This window comes from Rhagoletis zephyria, unplaced genomic scaffold, assembly GCF_001687245.7.
Source record: "Rhagoletis zephyria isolate East Lansing unplaced genomic scaffold, Rhagoletis_zephyria_1.1 Rzeph_scaffold_02487, whole genome shotgun sequence".
NCBI lineage: Eukaryota > Metazoa > Arthropoda > Insecta > Diptera > Tephritidae > Rhagoletis > Rhagoletis zephyria.
In genome coordinates, this window is record NW_016159571.1 from 50,656 (window position 1) to 65,798 (window position 15,143).

General features: G+C 35.2%; 1 protein-coding gene across 1 annotated transcript in view; it reads right to left on the reverse strand.

Annotated features, from left to right (window-relative positions):
* Positions 1-14,888, reverse strand: part of LOC108367003 (CCR4-NOT transcription complex subunit 6-like twin) — a 17,379-nt gene extending 2,491 nt beyond the window's left edge. Inside the window, exons 1-3 of the mRNA XM_017621518.1 lie at positions 14,851-14,888; positions 599-667; positions 196-508 (exon numbers count right to left, since the gene is read on the reverse strand). Of these exons, the coding sequence (XP_017477007.1) occupies positions 196-494 (299 nt within the window). The 5' untranslated portion in view covers positions 495-508; positions 599-667; positions 14,851-14,888. The remainder of the gene's footprint in view (positions 1-195; positions 509-598; positions 668-14,850) is intronic.
* Positions 14,889-15,143: the final 255 nt, after the last annotated feature.

Genomic DNA, 15,143 nt, shown 5'->3' on the forward strand with positions numbered 1-15,143 from the left:
ACAATACAATATGATACAATATTTCAACTGTATAAAAGAGATTCTGAAGTGATTTCATTAAACATGTTATTGATTACGGGCTAAATCCACTGCTTAACTACTTCATATGTTTCTTTACAATGGCTTTCAACAATTTACTAATTTCATTTGATGATTGATATTCAATATTATTTACTTGAAAATTTATATACTCACTTAGCAGCACGAAAGAAAATAGCGCAACCGTCCACAAATTTACGTTCCATCTCTGACATAGTCTTGGCACGTGATTTCGGCGAGAAAATACCTTCGTAACCGTCGGCCTTAAGCTCAGGCAAAAAGAAAGCATAAAACTGATCTGTCTCGATTTCTTGCAGACTAATTATATCCGCCGAATAGTGACGGATTTCGTCAAGTATAGCCTTTTTTCGGTACTCCCAACTCAAGGCCCACGACGGGCAGTAACCGTACATTTGTCGGGTGGCGTACTTGTCGCACAAAACATTGTAACACATAACTGTAAAGATGCCTAAAAAACAATTTTTTAGTAGCAAAATTCTGTACGTCGTACATAAATATTAAGGCAATTAGCTGGTAATTGTATACGTTCGAAACTTACAAGCTGGCCTTGATTTGTTCGGTTTTGCTAATGGTATCCATGGGCGTTGAGGTGGAGGTGTTATGGAAACTAAAAGGAGAAGAGAAGAATGAATTAGTAAATACTTGTTGTGTTGTGTAAGATATTCATAGAATCAGTCATGTACCACAGGCTGATGTAGATATACGTATGTATATTTTGGGAAGATTATATAGGGCGGTCCATCTAGATCCTGTTTTTTTTTTGTTAGTTTAGATAAAACACGTTAAGCAGAACTGGATGTCTGAATCTTTATTATCATCCGAAAGAAAAATCTTAAGACATTTATTTTTTAATAATTCCATACAAATGTTGGAATGCCTGAAATGGAAGCAACATTTGGTTTCAGCATGTTATCTTGTGATTCACACCTCTGGATTTCTTTCTTTGGGGTTATGTGAAGCCAGAAGTATTCATCGATAAGACAGCTATGATTCAAAACTTGGAAGCCAACATTACTTGCACAATTCGCGCAATGCTGGAAAAGGTAATTGAAAATTGAACCTTCAAAATGGATCACCACCACAGCGTAGTCGGGGCCAACATCTGAATGAAATCATTAAAAAAAAAGTAATGCCAGAAAATTTTCTTTCGGATGATACTAAAGATTCCGACATCCAGTTCTGTTTTAAGTGTTTTATTTCAAATTAAAGATCCCCGATCTAGATGGATCACCCTATACATACAGTGGTGGAAGAAATAATAGAAACTTTTTACTTTGACCAGTTTTGGCTATATTACTTTGTTTATTCGATGTTTAATGTTTTGTATAAAAGTCTAGCGCACATTTCAAAGTTTGTACAAATATTATAAAAATTCAACAAATTTTAACAAAATTCCCCAAAAATTTCAAACTTTTTAATCAGATTTTTTTTTGAAAAATTTGGGGTATGCATTAAATTTTGGGTGCCCATTAAATTTTAGGAGGTAAAAGTGCAAACCGCAAGACGCTAGAAAATCGCATTAATTTTTTATATTTTTTTTTTTGCTGACGCTACTAGGCATTTCCTTGCATATATAAAGAAATTTTGAGCATGGTCGAGCATACTTTATATGGAAGAAAATGCACAACACCGCCAGCCAAATAAATTATTAAAAATCAACGCGATTTTCTAGCGTCTTGCGGTTTGCAGTTTTACCTACTAAAATTTAATGGGCTATAAAACTGCATCTTCAAAAAAATCTGATTGAAAGTTTGAAGTTTTTGGGGGGTTTTGGTAAAATTTGTTGAATTTTTATAATTTTTGTACAAACTTTCAAATGTGGATTTATATGGTGTGTGTTATATATTGCGCTAGACTTTTATACAAAACATATATAGATACATACTACATAAATTACAAAGGCCTACAAAATTAAAAAAAAAAGTTTAGGCTCAAATATCACGACAACCTAAGCCAATCGGGCAAAACTGATTTTGGATTCAGATTCAGCGCAACAAAAACCTTTAGAAAAGTAGAAGCTAGTCCCAGAGTCTGAAAAATGTCGGCCTATGTTATTAAAAGAAAAACAGATCCACAGTAACTGCAATCAACATACATACATAGGTACCCTGCAGAAAATCTGTATTTACTCTGCAGAAAATCTGACTAGCTCAGAACTAGCGTAGAACTAGACCTTTTGCCGACAGTACCAGTTCTATTTCAATTTTACACGGCGATGTCATTGGCGGTGCCAATTGTCGCCCAGTGCACTACTTTTCAATTAGTTTTTAACCGGTTCCGTTTTAGTCAGTTTTTTTTTTATAAGAAAATGTTTTTGTGATTCGATTTTTGCATATTTTTTTCATTTTTCCTTTTCTTTTACAGATTCCATTTTTGTTAAATATTTTATTAAAAAATAATTATTGTAAGGTTTAAGCTCGTGACCAAAGATACTTGAGTCGGAAGTCTTGTCGCTGAGCTACTTTCGTATTGTACGAGTAGTGAGCATTTGCACATTTACNGCTTGAGTCGGAAGTCTTGTCGCTGAGCTACTTTCGTATTGCACGAGTAGTGAGCATTTGCACATTTACAATGCTAGTTTCAACTGTCCTGCTCTGCATACGTTTTACGCTAGTTCAGAGATAGTTCTGATGTATGTACATATGTAGTTCGGAACTAGCGCTTTATCAGACTATCTCCAAATTTTACGGCAGGGTACATACATAAGCTGCGTAACATATAACGTTTGAGGCACCGGCTAAATTAAAACAAAAAAAAACGCAATACATTAAATACTTGCATACCTACATACATATGTATGCACATTAGAGTGGTCCGCAAATACATGCGAGTGGGGGAAGTTAAAAATGTTAACCTCTACGATTTTTCTAAATGGCGAAAAGAATACCCGTATTTTCTGTGTAAAAAAAATATATTTAAAACATATATATTTTATATGGGGGAGACACGTTTTCATAGAAATGGTATAGCATTCTTGAAAATCAATATTTTTCGATCGGAAAACTAAAATTCTAGTGGGTGAGAGCTTAATTTTTTAAACTTTTTTTTATTTAAAACCTGAAAAAAAGCTCAGCCATATTATGGAACGAAAAAAATGCAACTGACGATGGCACAACGCTGAAAACGGTTTGTTTCTAAACTAAATTTGACAAGAGGGGATGACGGAAAATCATTCCAAAATACATCGTGTTTTCAAATATTATCTCCTCAGGAAATCCGATGTTTACTACTTTTTACACCCTCAAATGAAAATCGTGTGAAGTGTAGAGAAAAGGTGCTAATATAAAATGGTGGGTGAACCTTTTTTAATGTAAATTATTTCCATAAATGTATGTATTTTTTATAACCAAGTACAAAAACCAAAGTTAGTATGTATGAATAATTTTTTGACGATCACCTGCACAGCAAGGTGTGTAGTTAAATACGAAAATAATTAATAATTGCACATTTCACTTTCTTTAATATAATTAGGTAGCCCGGAATTGGAAAGGTGGTGGGTAAATAGATTCGCCTTACTTCCACCAATCACGCAACGTATTGCCCATGGAATTTATAATGACTGTGTACATATGTATGTATCTATGTGCATAAATACAAATGTATGTATGTATGTACACTAGCGTGGTCCAAAAATGCATGTGAAAAAGTAAAGTCGGGGTTTTTATGCTCTCACCCTCTAGGATTGCTCTATACCGAAAAAATATACCCTTATTTCTTTATTTTGAAATAAAATAATATTTAGAGGTCGCTCAAAGCGCCCAAAGTTTTCCATGTATTTTATATGGCGAAAAAACAACTTTTCGTAGAAATGGTTTAAATTAGTCAAAAATCCATATTTTTCTACCAGAAAACTCTGTTTATCTGCAGGAGATTCCCAATAATAATACCCAATTGTTTATTTAATCATTTTTTCATTGCAACTATAATTTATAGGGCCGCAAAAAACCCACAAAAACCCCGAAAAATGCAATGGGATGACCAATAAAAAATCGTTAGTATTAAAAAGGGGTTGGGTATTATTATTGAAAATCTCCTGAAGAGAACCAGAGTTTTCCGTCCGAAAAATATTGACTTTCAAGAATTCTCTACCATTTCTACGAAAAGCTGTATTTTTCTCATATAAAAATACATGGACAACTTTGAGCGCTTTGAGCGACCTGTAAATATTTTTTGATTTCAAAATAAAAAAAAATGGGGGATGAGAGCATTACAATTCCGACATTACTGTTTTTGGACTATCCTAANGTATAACAATCCTAGGGGATGAGAGCATTACAATTCCGACATTACTGTTTTTGGACTATCCTAATGTACACAGGTATGCATTTATTTGATTATTTTTGTTTGTTATTCTCTGCGCGAATTGCACGAAATTGTTGAGGGAATTAACTAAGCAGCCAGCGTCGTAAGCGCCACAACAAATACTTTAGATTGCACTGGATTTATTATTGTGTTTGTGATTATGGGTGTATGATTAGCTCCTTATGTGTGTAAAAAATGTATGACAGTGGTGGTAGTCAATTAGCAAATGCAAGTGCGACGGTGAAAGTGACCCACAAATTACTTCCGTGTAACTAGCTAACAACAACAATAACAAATAAATTTCATACACAAACTAATAACTATGGATTTGGCGAATGCCTCGCACCTTGCTTTGCAAAGCTATGCTAATTAAAGTGATTTAATTTATAATTTACCTTCTCTCCCTTTTATACAATAAAATATTAGATATTTTGTAATAAGAAAATTAATTGCACCACTTTTTAAAAGTTGAGTGTGGTAATCCGTAAATTGTGCATTCCATGAAAAGTTGAAAGCAAGGCATATTGGAAAGGGAGGAAGTACTAGAAAAAAACATCTACTTGTACATATTTTGGTGCTACGTTTGTTATAACGTTTAGATAATAATTGCTGATACCATTATTTTTCAGATCTTCTAATTAGAGAAAGAAAAAGGAACCAAGGAATTTAAGGCAAGATCTGTAGAATGCTGGAAAGTGGCACAGAAAATGCCTCCAGATATGATTCACTCTGCACCAGTCCCGATTTTGCCACTGGAGAAGGTATCATGGTTGTAGAGTTGTCACACAAATGGGTGAGGTGGTTTAGCAGAGTCCACTAATCAAGGTCCCTTAACGAAGAGAAGAGAAAAAACAAGTAAAAAAGTTGAAGTTCGGGCGAAGCCGAAAACTACCGTTACATGGTAAGCAGGGAGGGTTTTACCCCTATTTAAAATATTTTCGATAGCATTTTCAGTTAGAATTAATGAGATAAGCTTATATAGTTATAATTAGCGGTATCACGCCCATTTCTCAAAATACTATAAAAATGTTTCTTTTTTTCCAAGGGATTGTTGTGAGTATCAACTGTGAGTAAATTAGCGTCGTTAAATTTCGAAATATCTAAGTTTTAGCATTTCTGAAATTTTCCGTTAAATAAAAAGTGAGCATAACTTTGTCAGATTTCAAAAATTTTCCACATCTCCCTTTTATATGTACGGCAAGTAAAAAAATTATACCGAGTTTGGTACAAATTGATCGAACGGCTACCGAGATACATATGCATATGTGGTCATAAGTGATCGGTGTCATGCCCATTTTGCAAAGATTTATTATAAACACATTTCTTGCTAAAGAACTATTGCAAACATCTATTTTGTAGTTTCTGATTTATCGAATATTTCGTATTTCTCTAAATCACCGTTATATGGAGTATGGGCGTGGTTATTTTCTGATTTNCCATGCCCATTTTGCAAAGATATATTATAAACACATTTCTTGCTAAAGAACTATTGCAAACATCTATTTTGTAGTTTCTGATTTATCGAATATTTCGTATTCTCTAAATCACCGTTATATGGAGTATGGGCGTGGTTATTTTCTGATTTTAGAAATTTTCAAGTGTTTTGCGAGCACCAACAACTGCGCCAAGTTTATAAGAAATTGGTGAAGCGGTTACCGAGATATACACATGTAATCATAAGTGGGCGGGGCTACGCCCATTTTCCAAAAATTTATAATATTCTTATTTTCCACCTTAAGATCATTGTAAATATAAGATTTGAGTGAATAAGCTTCAGTAGTTACTAAAACATCGCAGTTATCGTGTTTCTGAAAACTACCGTTATATGGAAGGTAGGCGGGTTATGGCCCGTTTTACCCATTTTCAATACGCTCAAAAGAAGTGCACACACCAAGTTTCATTAATATATCCCAATTTTTACTCGAGTCATCGTGTGCACAGACGGGCAGACGGACGGACAGAGTCCCGTCTTAATCGATTTATTTTTTTTCATTCTGAGCATTTCTGTATACATTTGTCTATATCTATCCCGATTCGTTTTGGCTGTTACAAACAACCGTTATGTGAACAAAGGTACAATACCATTGAGCACAAGTGCGCTGGGTATAATAAAGACCTAAATCTTGGTATCCCATACGAAATTGAAGAGCTTTTGCACCTCCACCTCCGATCTCTCGACCATGCTCTTGAAGGAACTTGATCCTAGGGTTTGAGTGGCCTCGATTGAAGGGCCGGGCATTGATTCAACGTGGCAGAGAGAACTCATTGGTATTCGCCATTGTTAAGAGTATCGGTGCAATAGCACCGTGCCTTATAGTGACGCCGCACAGTGGCAAATTTTTAATAGATTTGAATCAGAAACCCTGCAGAAGTAAATTTTTGACCAATCCTTATATCTTATTTTAGAAGGGGTTGTCTAAGCCGCAGCAGTCGTAAAATTAAAAAAAAAACATCTAACTAAACGTAATAATTTTCTTGGTATCAAATTTCAGATTTTAAAGGTGTTAAAAACGTTATTGAGGTCGTTGAATTCGACTCTGATTATAGGCCCGTGAAATTCAAAATGGCCGAGACAAAATTTACTAAATGTACTCTCCCAGCCATTTTTGAACAAAATTAGTCTAAAATTTCCCACTGTGCGCGAATAAGGGCTCTTACTACATAGATGTGTTGAGTTTCAGAAGTTTTTCCGTGTTTTTCCGCGCTCGTAAGCGCACCTTGAAACCTCATAATCAACCGTCTTCAAAAAAATGAAAAGAGGAGAAAAAAAGTAGAACTCTAACAACGAAAACATTTAAAAAATAACAAATAGTATTTTTTTCATTTGTATTAAAGCCTGTTCTTTTGCCAAAAAATCAAGCAACTAACGATGAAAATCGATGGATAAGTAAATAAGTTGCGAATGGGTCAAATGAAAATGTGGAATTAGTTTTTGTATGAAATAGGAGCAGGATATAATGTTACTCATATGCCATGAGGCACACGACTGTAATAGTTATACATTAGGGCGGGTCAATTTGTATGGATCGATTTTTTTCGACATTGTTCCTAGCATATTCGGATTCTTCATAAAATTCTAAGAAAAAAATTCCTCCAGACCATAGCTCTAAAGTCAATTTCGAGCCTGCGCATTTTTAAAANTAATTCCGAAGTTAGAGCTGATTAAAAATTTTCACTATGGGAGGTATCCCTCATCCCCTCCCCCCCTTGGCGAGTTTCAATTTTTTTACCCTATTATAGGTCCAGGAGTCATGGCAATACTTTGGCAAAATTTTATTCGATTCTGTACATCCGTTCAGGCTGCAACCTGGTACATACATACATACATACTTCCACAAATATATAGTAGATTTGCTTTGAAGCGCCATCTTGCGGTTCTTTAAATAAAAAATAGATATCAGACATGAATTTTTCATATCACAAAACTCCCGTGCACAATTCTTTATTACTAAAAAAAAAACATTCCTAACACTTTAGTAAAAATTAATCTGATTATGGACTTAGTATTAATTAAAAATAATTTCTTTTAAAATTGCGCAGGCTCGAAATTGATTTTAGAGCTATGGTCTAAAGGGCTTTTTTTCTNGCCTTTTTTCTTAGAATTTTATGTAGAATCCGAATCTGCTAGGAACGATGTCGAAAAAAAAATTGACCCGCCCTATTATACATACTCGTACATGGCGTATGAGTAACATTTTTCATGTTAAAGGCCATTATGCAGCTCTCAAGAAAACGGTCAAGAAAAAAATTTCCATTATTTCGAATGTGTGTCCATGGGTTACCTTCTGCTCTTTTTTCACAAAAAACTTTAGAAAAGCGTAGTAGAAAGCGTAGCAAATTTTTTTAAGAACTGCGTACTGCCTCAAGAAAATTTTACACAAGAAAATTTCTTAGCCATTTCTTGTACGTCGTTTGTATGTGGAGTTTTTGCTTTTCTTGAGAGCTGCATACTTGATCTTTTTTTATATGGAGTTTTGACAGTCCTTAAAACTCCAGAAAAGGTTGCTACTGTTAACGATTTTCCTTCGATTCTCAAATATTTTCCGATTTCCAGCAGCGAAGATTCCGATGTTATTAAATTCGGGTTTGAAAGAAATGAAATTCGTGAAATAGAAGCCGCATTATTTTTAATAATGGTAAAAAAGTGACACCAACATCGATGCACCAACACCACTGGAGATATCTAATTTTAAGTTCTGTTTAGTCGACATCAGTGGTTGTCGGAAGGTCGTTTTCCCTCTATTCAACGCTCTTACGGATCTTTATTATTTGAGAATATCAAACAATTTGATTGTTCATTGGAATTGTTCAATCCTTGAAATAAACTGAATAAAAAAGAAAAGAAAACACGAAACTCTACTTAAGATTTTCGTTGTTTTTCCTGCACATTTACCAATGTTTTAGTGCTTTTCTAAGCATTTAAAATTGATTCACAGATTCGTGCGAATGGCATCTGTCGGACTACAATAGGCATGTCTATAAATATAGGCAAAAATATTTCTCATAAAACCGAATAAAATTAGGGGGTAGGGCACGCTGGGCACCCTAATGTACCTGCATACCAGCATCTCTTATAACAAATCCACTCTTATCTTGGTATCGACGATTGCCTCCCGAAAAAACTGGTAGCAAAAGAATTCACCCAATTCATTAGTATCCATAGATATACATATGTACATACATTTTTATGTACCAAATATAATAATATGTACATACATACATATGTATTCATGCATGCGTATGTAATACGGCATATATTAACTAACGCAACTAAAAATTAATTACATCGTTTTCAGGGTTATTTAAAAACCATTAAAATGTTTTTTGATAAAAACTTAATTGAGACCAGCTTAAACGCGAGCAGCTCATTGCTTTAACAACAGAAATAAAGGCAAACGTGCTACAGCGAAATCCGTTACTACAGGCTAACAAAAAAAAGATAAAACTACCACGTCATGTATTGAATAAGAGAAAAAACGAAACAAGATAAAATAACGACAGCGAAGATTGCGACTGCGAAAAGGCCGACAACAAAGAGGGAGATGGGATTAAGCGAATCATAAATTCGTAAAAGTGAAAGTTTCCCCGCCGCCCGCCTCCAAACAAATAAATACCTACTTATATGTATGTATGTATATGCGGTTATTGTAAACAGAAAACCACAAATGGTGCAAATAGGAAAAACAAACTGAATAATAACAAAACCAGGGACTACAGCTAACAAAGTAAAGAAAGATAAAAAAAAAGTTGAAGACAGTGCTACAATTACATATGTATTTATTAGTGTCGGGAAGTATCGATGATCAAAGTTGAAAAAATTAAGAAAAATTGGGGCTCATTAAAATTTAACCGATCAAAACAACCAACAAGCTAAGTCTAACAATATACTAGTTGCCAAATATGTGGTATTTATCTAAAAGATTATTTATTTTCGAATAAATTCATACCTCTTCTATGGAATCGCATACAAATTGTCGAAGTTAAGCAATTTAAGCAAAAATACGGCCTTGAATTTACATAAGCAAAAAATATATTTTTTTCATAAAACTTAAAATCGGATGGAAAATAGTCAAGCTATTAATGATAAGAGCATGAAGTATGAAAATAACGTTTTTTTTTTTTTGTTATGAAAAATGGAGGGTTGAGGAACTATACGGGACCTATTTTCGCGTTGTACTCGACCATACCTACAACCTACACCACACTAGGGTGTATTTCATGGCTTTTGTGTAGCACCGTGTAATATTTAGTTCGAAAAATTAATTTAACTCCCGAAAAAGAAGCAGAACTGGCAGGGTAGCATAACCTACTAAAACGAGAAGGCTATTGGAGGCATATGAGCGCACTTGACCCACTGCATTTGAATTCATCTCTAATTGTTGTGTGCGTCTTTATGTAATAACACAACTGAAATAATCTATAAGCCCAAAATACAATAACGCAGTGGCAGTGGCAGTTTTTCGAAATCAGCTGTTTTTTAGAAAGTGTGGTGTCCAATGAAGCGACTCACAATACAGCAGTGGCAGCTGGCAGTACTGTTCAGCTTAGCCCAAATTCTAAATTCACTGCCACTGCCTCCATCGCAGCAAACTTCGCATGCTGAATTTGACATAAATGAAATGCAGCTAACTTCGGTTCATGTCACTGAAGCCTAAAAGACAACAACGCGACGCGGCAGCGACTGNTAACTTCTGTTCATGTCACTGAAGCCTAAAAGACAACAACGCGACGCGGCAGCGACTGCCAATATTAGCAGTAACAGCTGATTTTAAAAACAGTCACTGCCACAGCCACTGCGCAATTGTATTTTAGCCTATAGTTTTAGGCACGGTCCACATTAGAGAGATACGATACGCGATACGATAAGTAATACGATATGAAAGCGACATCGACATGCTGAGTACGTGGGAATTGGTAGGAAGCGGTGCAAACTGTGTTCACTTGCACGGCAGCAACACTTCGGGGACTATACATATCATTTGCGTATCGGCCGAGGGAGACGGTTGCTATCACACCGCATATGGTATCGCGTGTCGTATCGCTCTAATGTGCACCGTATCTAAAACTGTAGATTAGTTCAGAGTTTCCTAATTGGGTTCTGCGGAACCCAAGGGTTCCGTAGAAGTCACCGGGGTTCCGTGAAATAAATTTTGGTATGAATAAGCACGGCGGTCGACAGTGGGTTTGAGTTGCACACACAAAGAATAGACGGAAATGATCTATTTTGCAAGTATACTTACATTCACATGTGTGAGGCCATGAGGGCCAGAGCAGCGTAACTATAAAAAATAAATGCGGTATTTTACTAAAAAGTTCATTGCATCTACATACGTGTTGCCACATATTTTGGTAAAAGAATACTAAAAGAGTGTGCCTCGGGCTGTTACCGTTTCGCTTCTAGTAATGTATTTTAAGGTGCACCTTAACCTGGCCCTCATGGCCTCATATGTCCTCGTATTTGGTATGATTGCCGTACTGAGTGCTATACCTACTAGGGCATTCAATACCGAAGCATTTTAATAATCCCGGGATTTCGGCATTCAAAAATTGGAGTCCCGGGATCCCGAGACTTTTCGGGATTTCGACTTCATCACAACTTTTTACATTTTACAGTATGTTCGCCTATTTCAAACCACACAAATTCATAGTCATCACATTTTGAGCATAATGCTCCTTAGTAAATATCTATATTACTTGTCTAAAACATTTACTCATATTTGCAGACATTCTTTTCCAAAAACGGCCAACAAAGTAAAATGAATAACAACTCTGCCACACTGTAAGAGCTTGTGTTTTAATTACTACCAGATTTTTCGTTATTACAGATTCCTGCACAAAATATTTGAATAAGTACAGTTATTTAGCCAGGTCCTGAAATTCACTTCCAAGTGCAAGTGGCTCAAGTTCATTTTGAATCCAAATTTTGGTGTTCTGTATTTCTCGTGCTTCATGTCAAATTAATTCTTTTTTTCATTTTCAACATCTCTTTCATTCTGTAAATGATTCAGTAAAAATATCGGGTTTCCGGAGCTGTAATCCCCTGATTTCGGGACATGAAAAAGTGTCCGGGATTCCCGAAACCCGAGAATGAATGTCCTAATTCCTACTTAAGAGCGTTGCGCTTGACAGCTTGTTTTTGCTAACTTGATGAAAATTTTTGTAATTTGTTGAATTTTCTTGAATTTCGCACAAAGTTTGTATGTATACTAAGTCTCAGAAATCCAGCTGCTCCCGCACTAAGCGAACGTCAAAAAGCCGTAAAGAATCGAAATCAACGAAATCCACAGCGCAAACAAAAAACTACGTCCTGGGCACTGTCGTCACCGCCCTCCTTCTGTGATCGAAAAAACTAAAACTATGTTCGCAACTTCGATTCCACCGTTGATGGACACATATACATATATATGGTGGCACATATGTACATACATACCTCAAACGATTGGACTATAAATTATGGACCGTTTTAAGCTACTCGATTTCGAAATGTTAAGTCTTTGAAGCGCGGCCTTGTCCAAGCATTGGAAAATTTCCCAATGCATGGGATGCGTACTCCGAAGTGAAACAGGTGTGGTGTATTCAAAATCCTGACTCAGCTCACAAGTGTGTGTGGTAAAGGTTTTTTTGTGGAACTGAGTAGTAAATATGTATGTATGCACTATGTATAATTATGTGCATTAGTCACCAGTGTTGCCGCGCCGTCTCAAGAAAATGTATCACCGACCTAGCCAAAAATGTATCCAATTTTCTTTTTTTACGTATCCATCTCATAATTTGTAAGAAAACCAAACATTTTAAAGAAAAAATACATAACTTAGCCCATCCTAAGGACTTGAAATACATGTATATATATTTTTATTTTTCATAAAATCAAACAATTGTAATTTAAATTTATAAATTAAATTTTTTGTGCATAAGTATTTTGCAAAGTAAGTATAATAAATAGTAATTAATATGTTACATTTGTACATGTACACTCTAAAAAGTGCATGTAAAACTACTAATGAAAAGTATCTATTTTTCAACAAGAATCTGTATAAATATACGTATAAGATATTCAGGATTTGATTTTGAACTTGATTTGATTTGGATTTGATTTTGATCTTTAAAATGTACACATGAAATGTTTAAAAATGCAAACATTTTTAAACTAAAAATACATTTTCTACTAATAAAAAGCATTAGGGGCTCACATTTACTCTAGTTTAAACATTGTATGTGTAATTTTGCTCTTCGCGACAAATTTGGTAAGTAAAAGTAAGTAGGCAATGTTTAATTTTATTGCGCGGTGTGCAAATTAGGAGGAAACTGGTTACCTCTCTTAATATGCGCAAATAAACAAAAAATTGTAAAGTGTATTTAAAGACTTTTCAGTAAAATTCATAAGAATTTCCTTAAATAAATCAAATTTAGTTTTTAAACAGTGTATTTTAACCTACATTGAGATCTTTCTTTCTAAATTAACAAATTAAAATATGTAAAATGAAAGAGATTACAACAGAAAGAGTATCTATTTACTTTATATATATATTAAGATCTTGCTGAAAGCATCCTTTTTAGCTAATTAAAACAATTGCGAGAGAGATCTCTTCATATGTTCATTGCTTCGTTCATAATAAAATGCTTTAATTTCACGCTTAAGTAGTGATTTTTAATATATTTATACTGATCGGAAAAAAGAAGTATCTCGCAAAAATTCGTCTAAAAATGTATCCAATTGGATCTATTTAGATCCAAACGGCATCCCTGTTAGCCACTTCCACTTCGATAACTCCTGCGTTCGATTTAAATTTTTGTAAGACGTTGTTGTATTGTATTTTACTCCGGTTGATTGAAAAGAAAGTGAAACCACTACTAACGCAAGTGTAAATTAATAAGTAGAATCATACCCTGTAGGAAACCCACTACTGTTGACATACATTTCTCGTTAAGAACTAGTACAACTTGGAAAATTCCAAACTATACTTTACTTGTCATCTCACAATTAACGACATTTCTCTTCGAAAGTCCGCAAATTGTAATTGTATAGATTTTAATAGTTATTAACTGATGTTCCATCCAACTAATGGCAAGTAAACAACCCAAATTACATTTTTGGTGGAACAAGTACTTTTTTCGTTCCCGTACACTTCTGCAACTGTTCTCCTGTTGCGCTCACTTGAGATAGTAAAATTGTAGTTTGACAGTTCCACAGGCTTTAGTCCGAAGAATACTGGAACAAACTAGCCGTGTAGAGTCGGGCGAATACTAATGGGGACGCGGCAGCAGTGTGAGCAACACTTCAGTCTTATGACGCAACTAGCGAGAAGGTAATGCCGAGCGTCTAGTTCGCTCATATGCAGGTGCAACACTGTGTAAAATCCACAGGGTTGCTTTACACTCAAAAGAGAATTCCAATGAACTAATCAAGGTTCTATGTACATAACCATGATGCAGAGAACAAAGGTGGCACTCATCTCGGTACCGCTACTCCGATCTCAGAGAATTTGACAGGATCGCTGTTTGTATGACGTCACACTTGTGCAGCTTTTGTTTACGTTTTTCTTGAAAAGTTTTTCGTACCTCCATTCAAATAAAACAATTAGATAACCTGGCTATTCAAAATAATCAGTAAATTATACCTTTAAAACAAATACAATTGCTACATATGTATGTTTTTACTAAATATAAAATATGTCCGTGGCATTGCCATGTCTTGCTTGCTGCCAATCGAACACTTTTGGTCAACACGTTACCATTAAAATGAAACGCGGCAACATATTAGTTGGGGTGGTGCTTACAGAGCGCGCTGTTGATCACTGTGAAACCAGTTTAACTGCATTTTTATGCACATTTTCATTTACACGCAAAACCGTTGGCTTGCCAAAACTTGAGATACCGAATGTTATGCTTTTCATAGCCATGCACTTATGTACTATACTCGTCTGTATGTTTGTATATTAATATGAATATATGTATGTGCCTGCCTGCATTTATGCATGTAGTTCGCACCGGTTTGACTGAGGAACAGGTTGGCGACATGCGCATGCGCGAACACTCGGGAGTAGCGACTGTAAACTGCACCACATCACCTTCGCAAGCGTCATCGCCACTGGCAGCAACATCACCATCACCATCAGCAACGTCAACTGCTGCTACAGCACTCAACAGCAGTAGCAAACACTGGCAGTATGTATGTACATACAGTGGCGCTGACATAAATAGCACACATTTATATTTTTTTTTACAATATACACCATGTTTAAAAAAACCATATAAGTCAAAGTTTAAAACTTTATGCACAA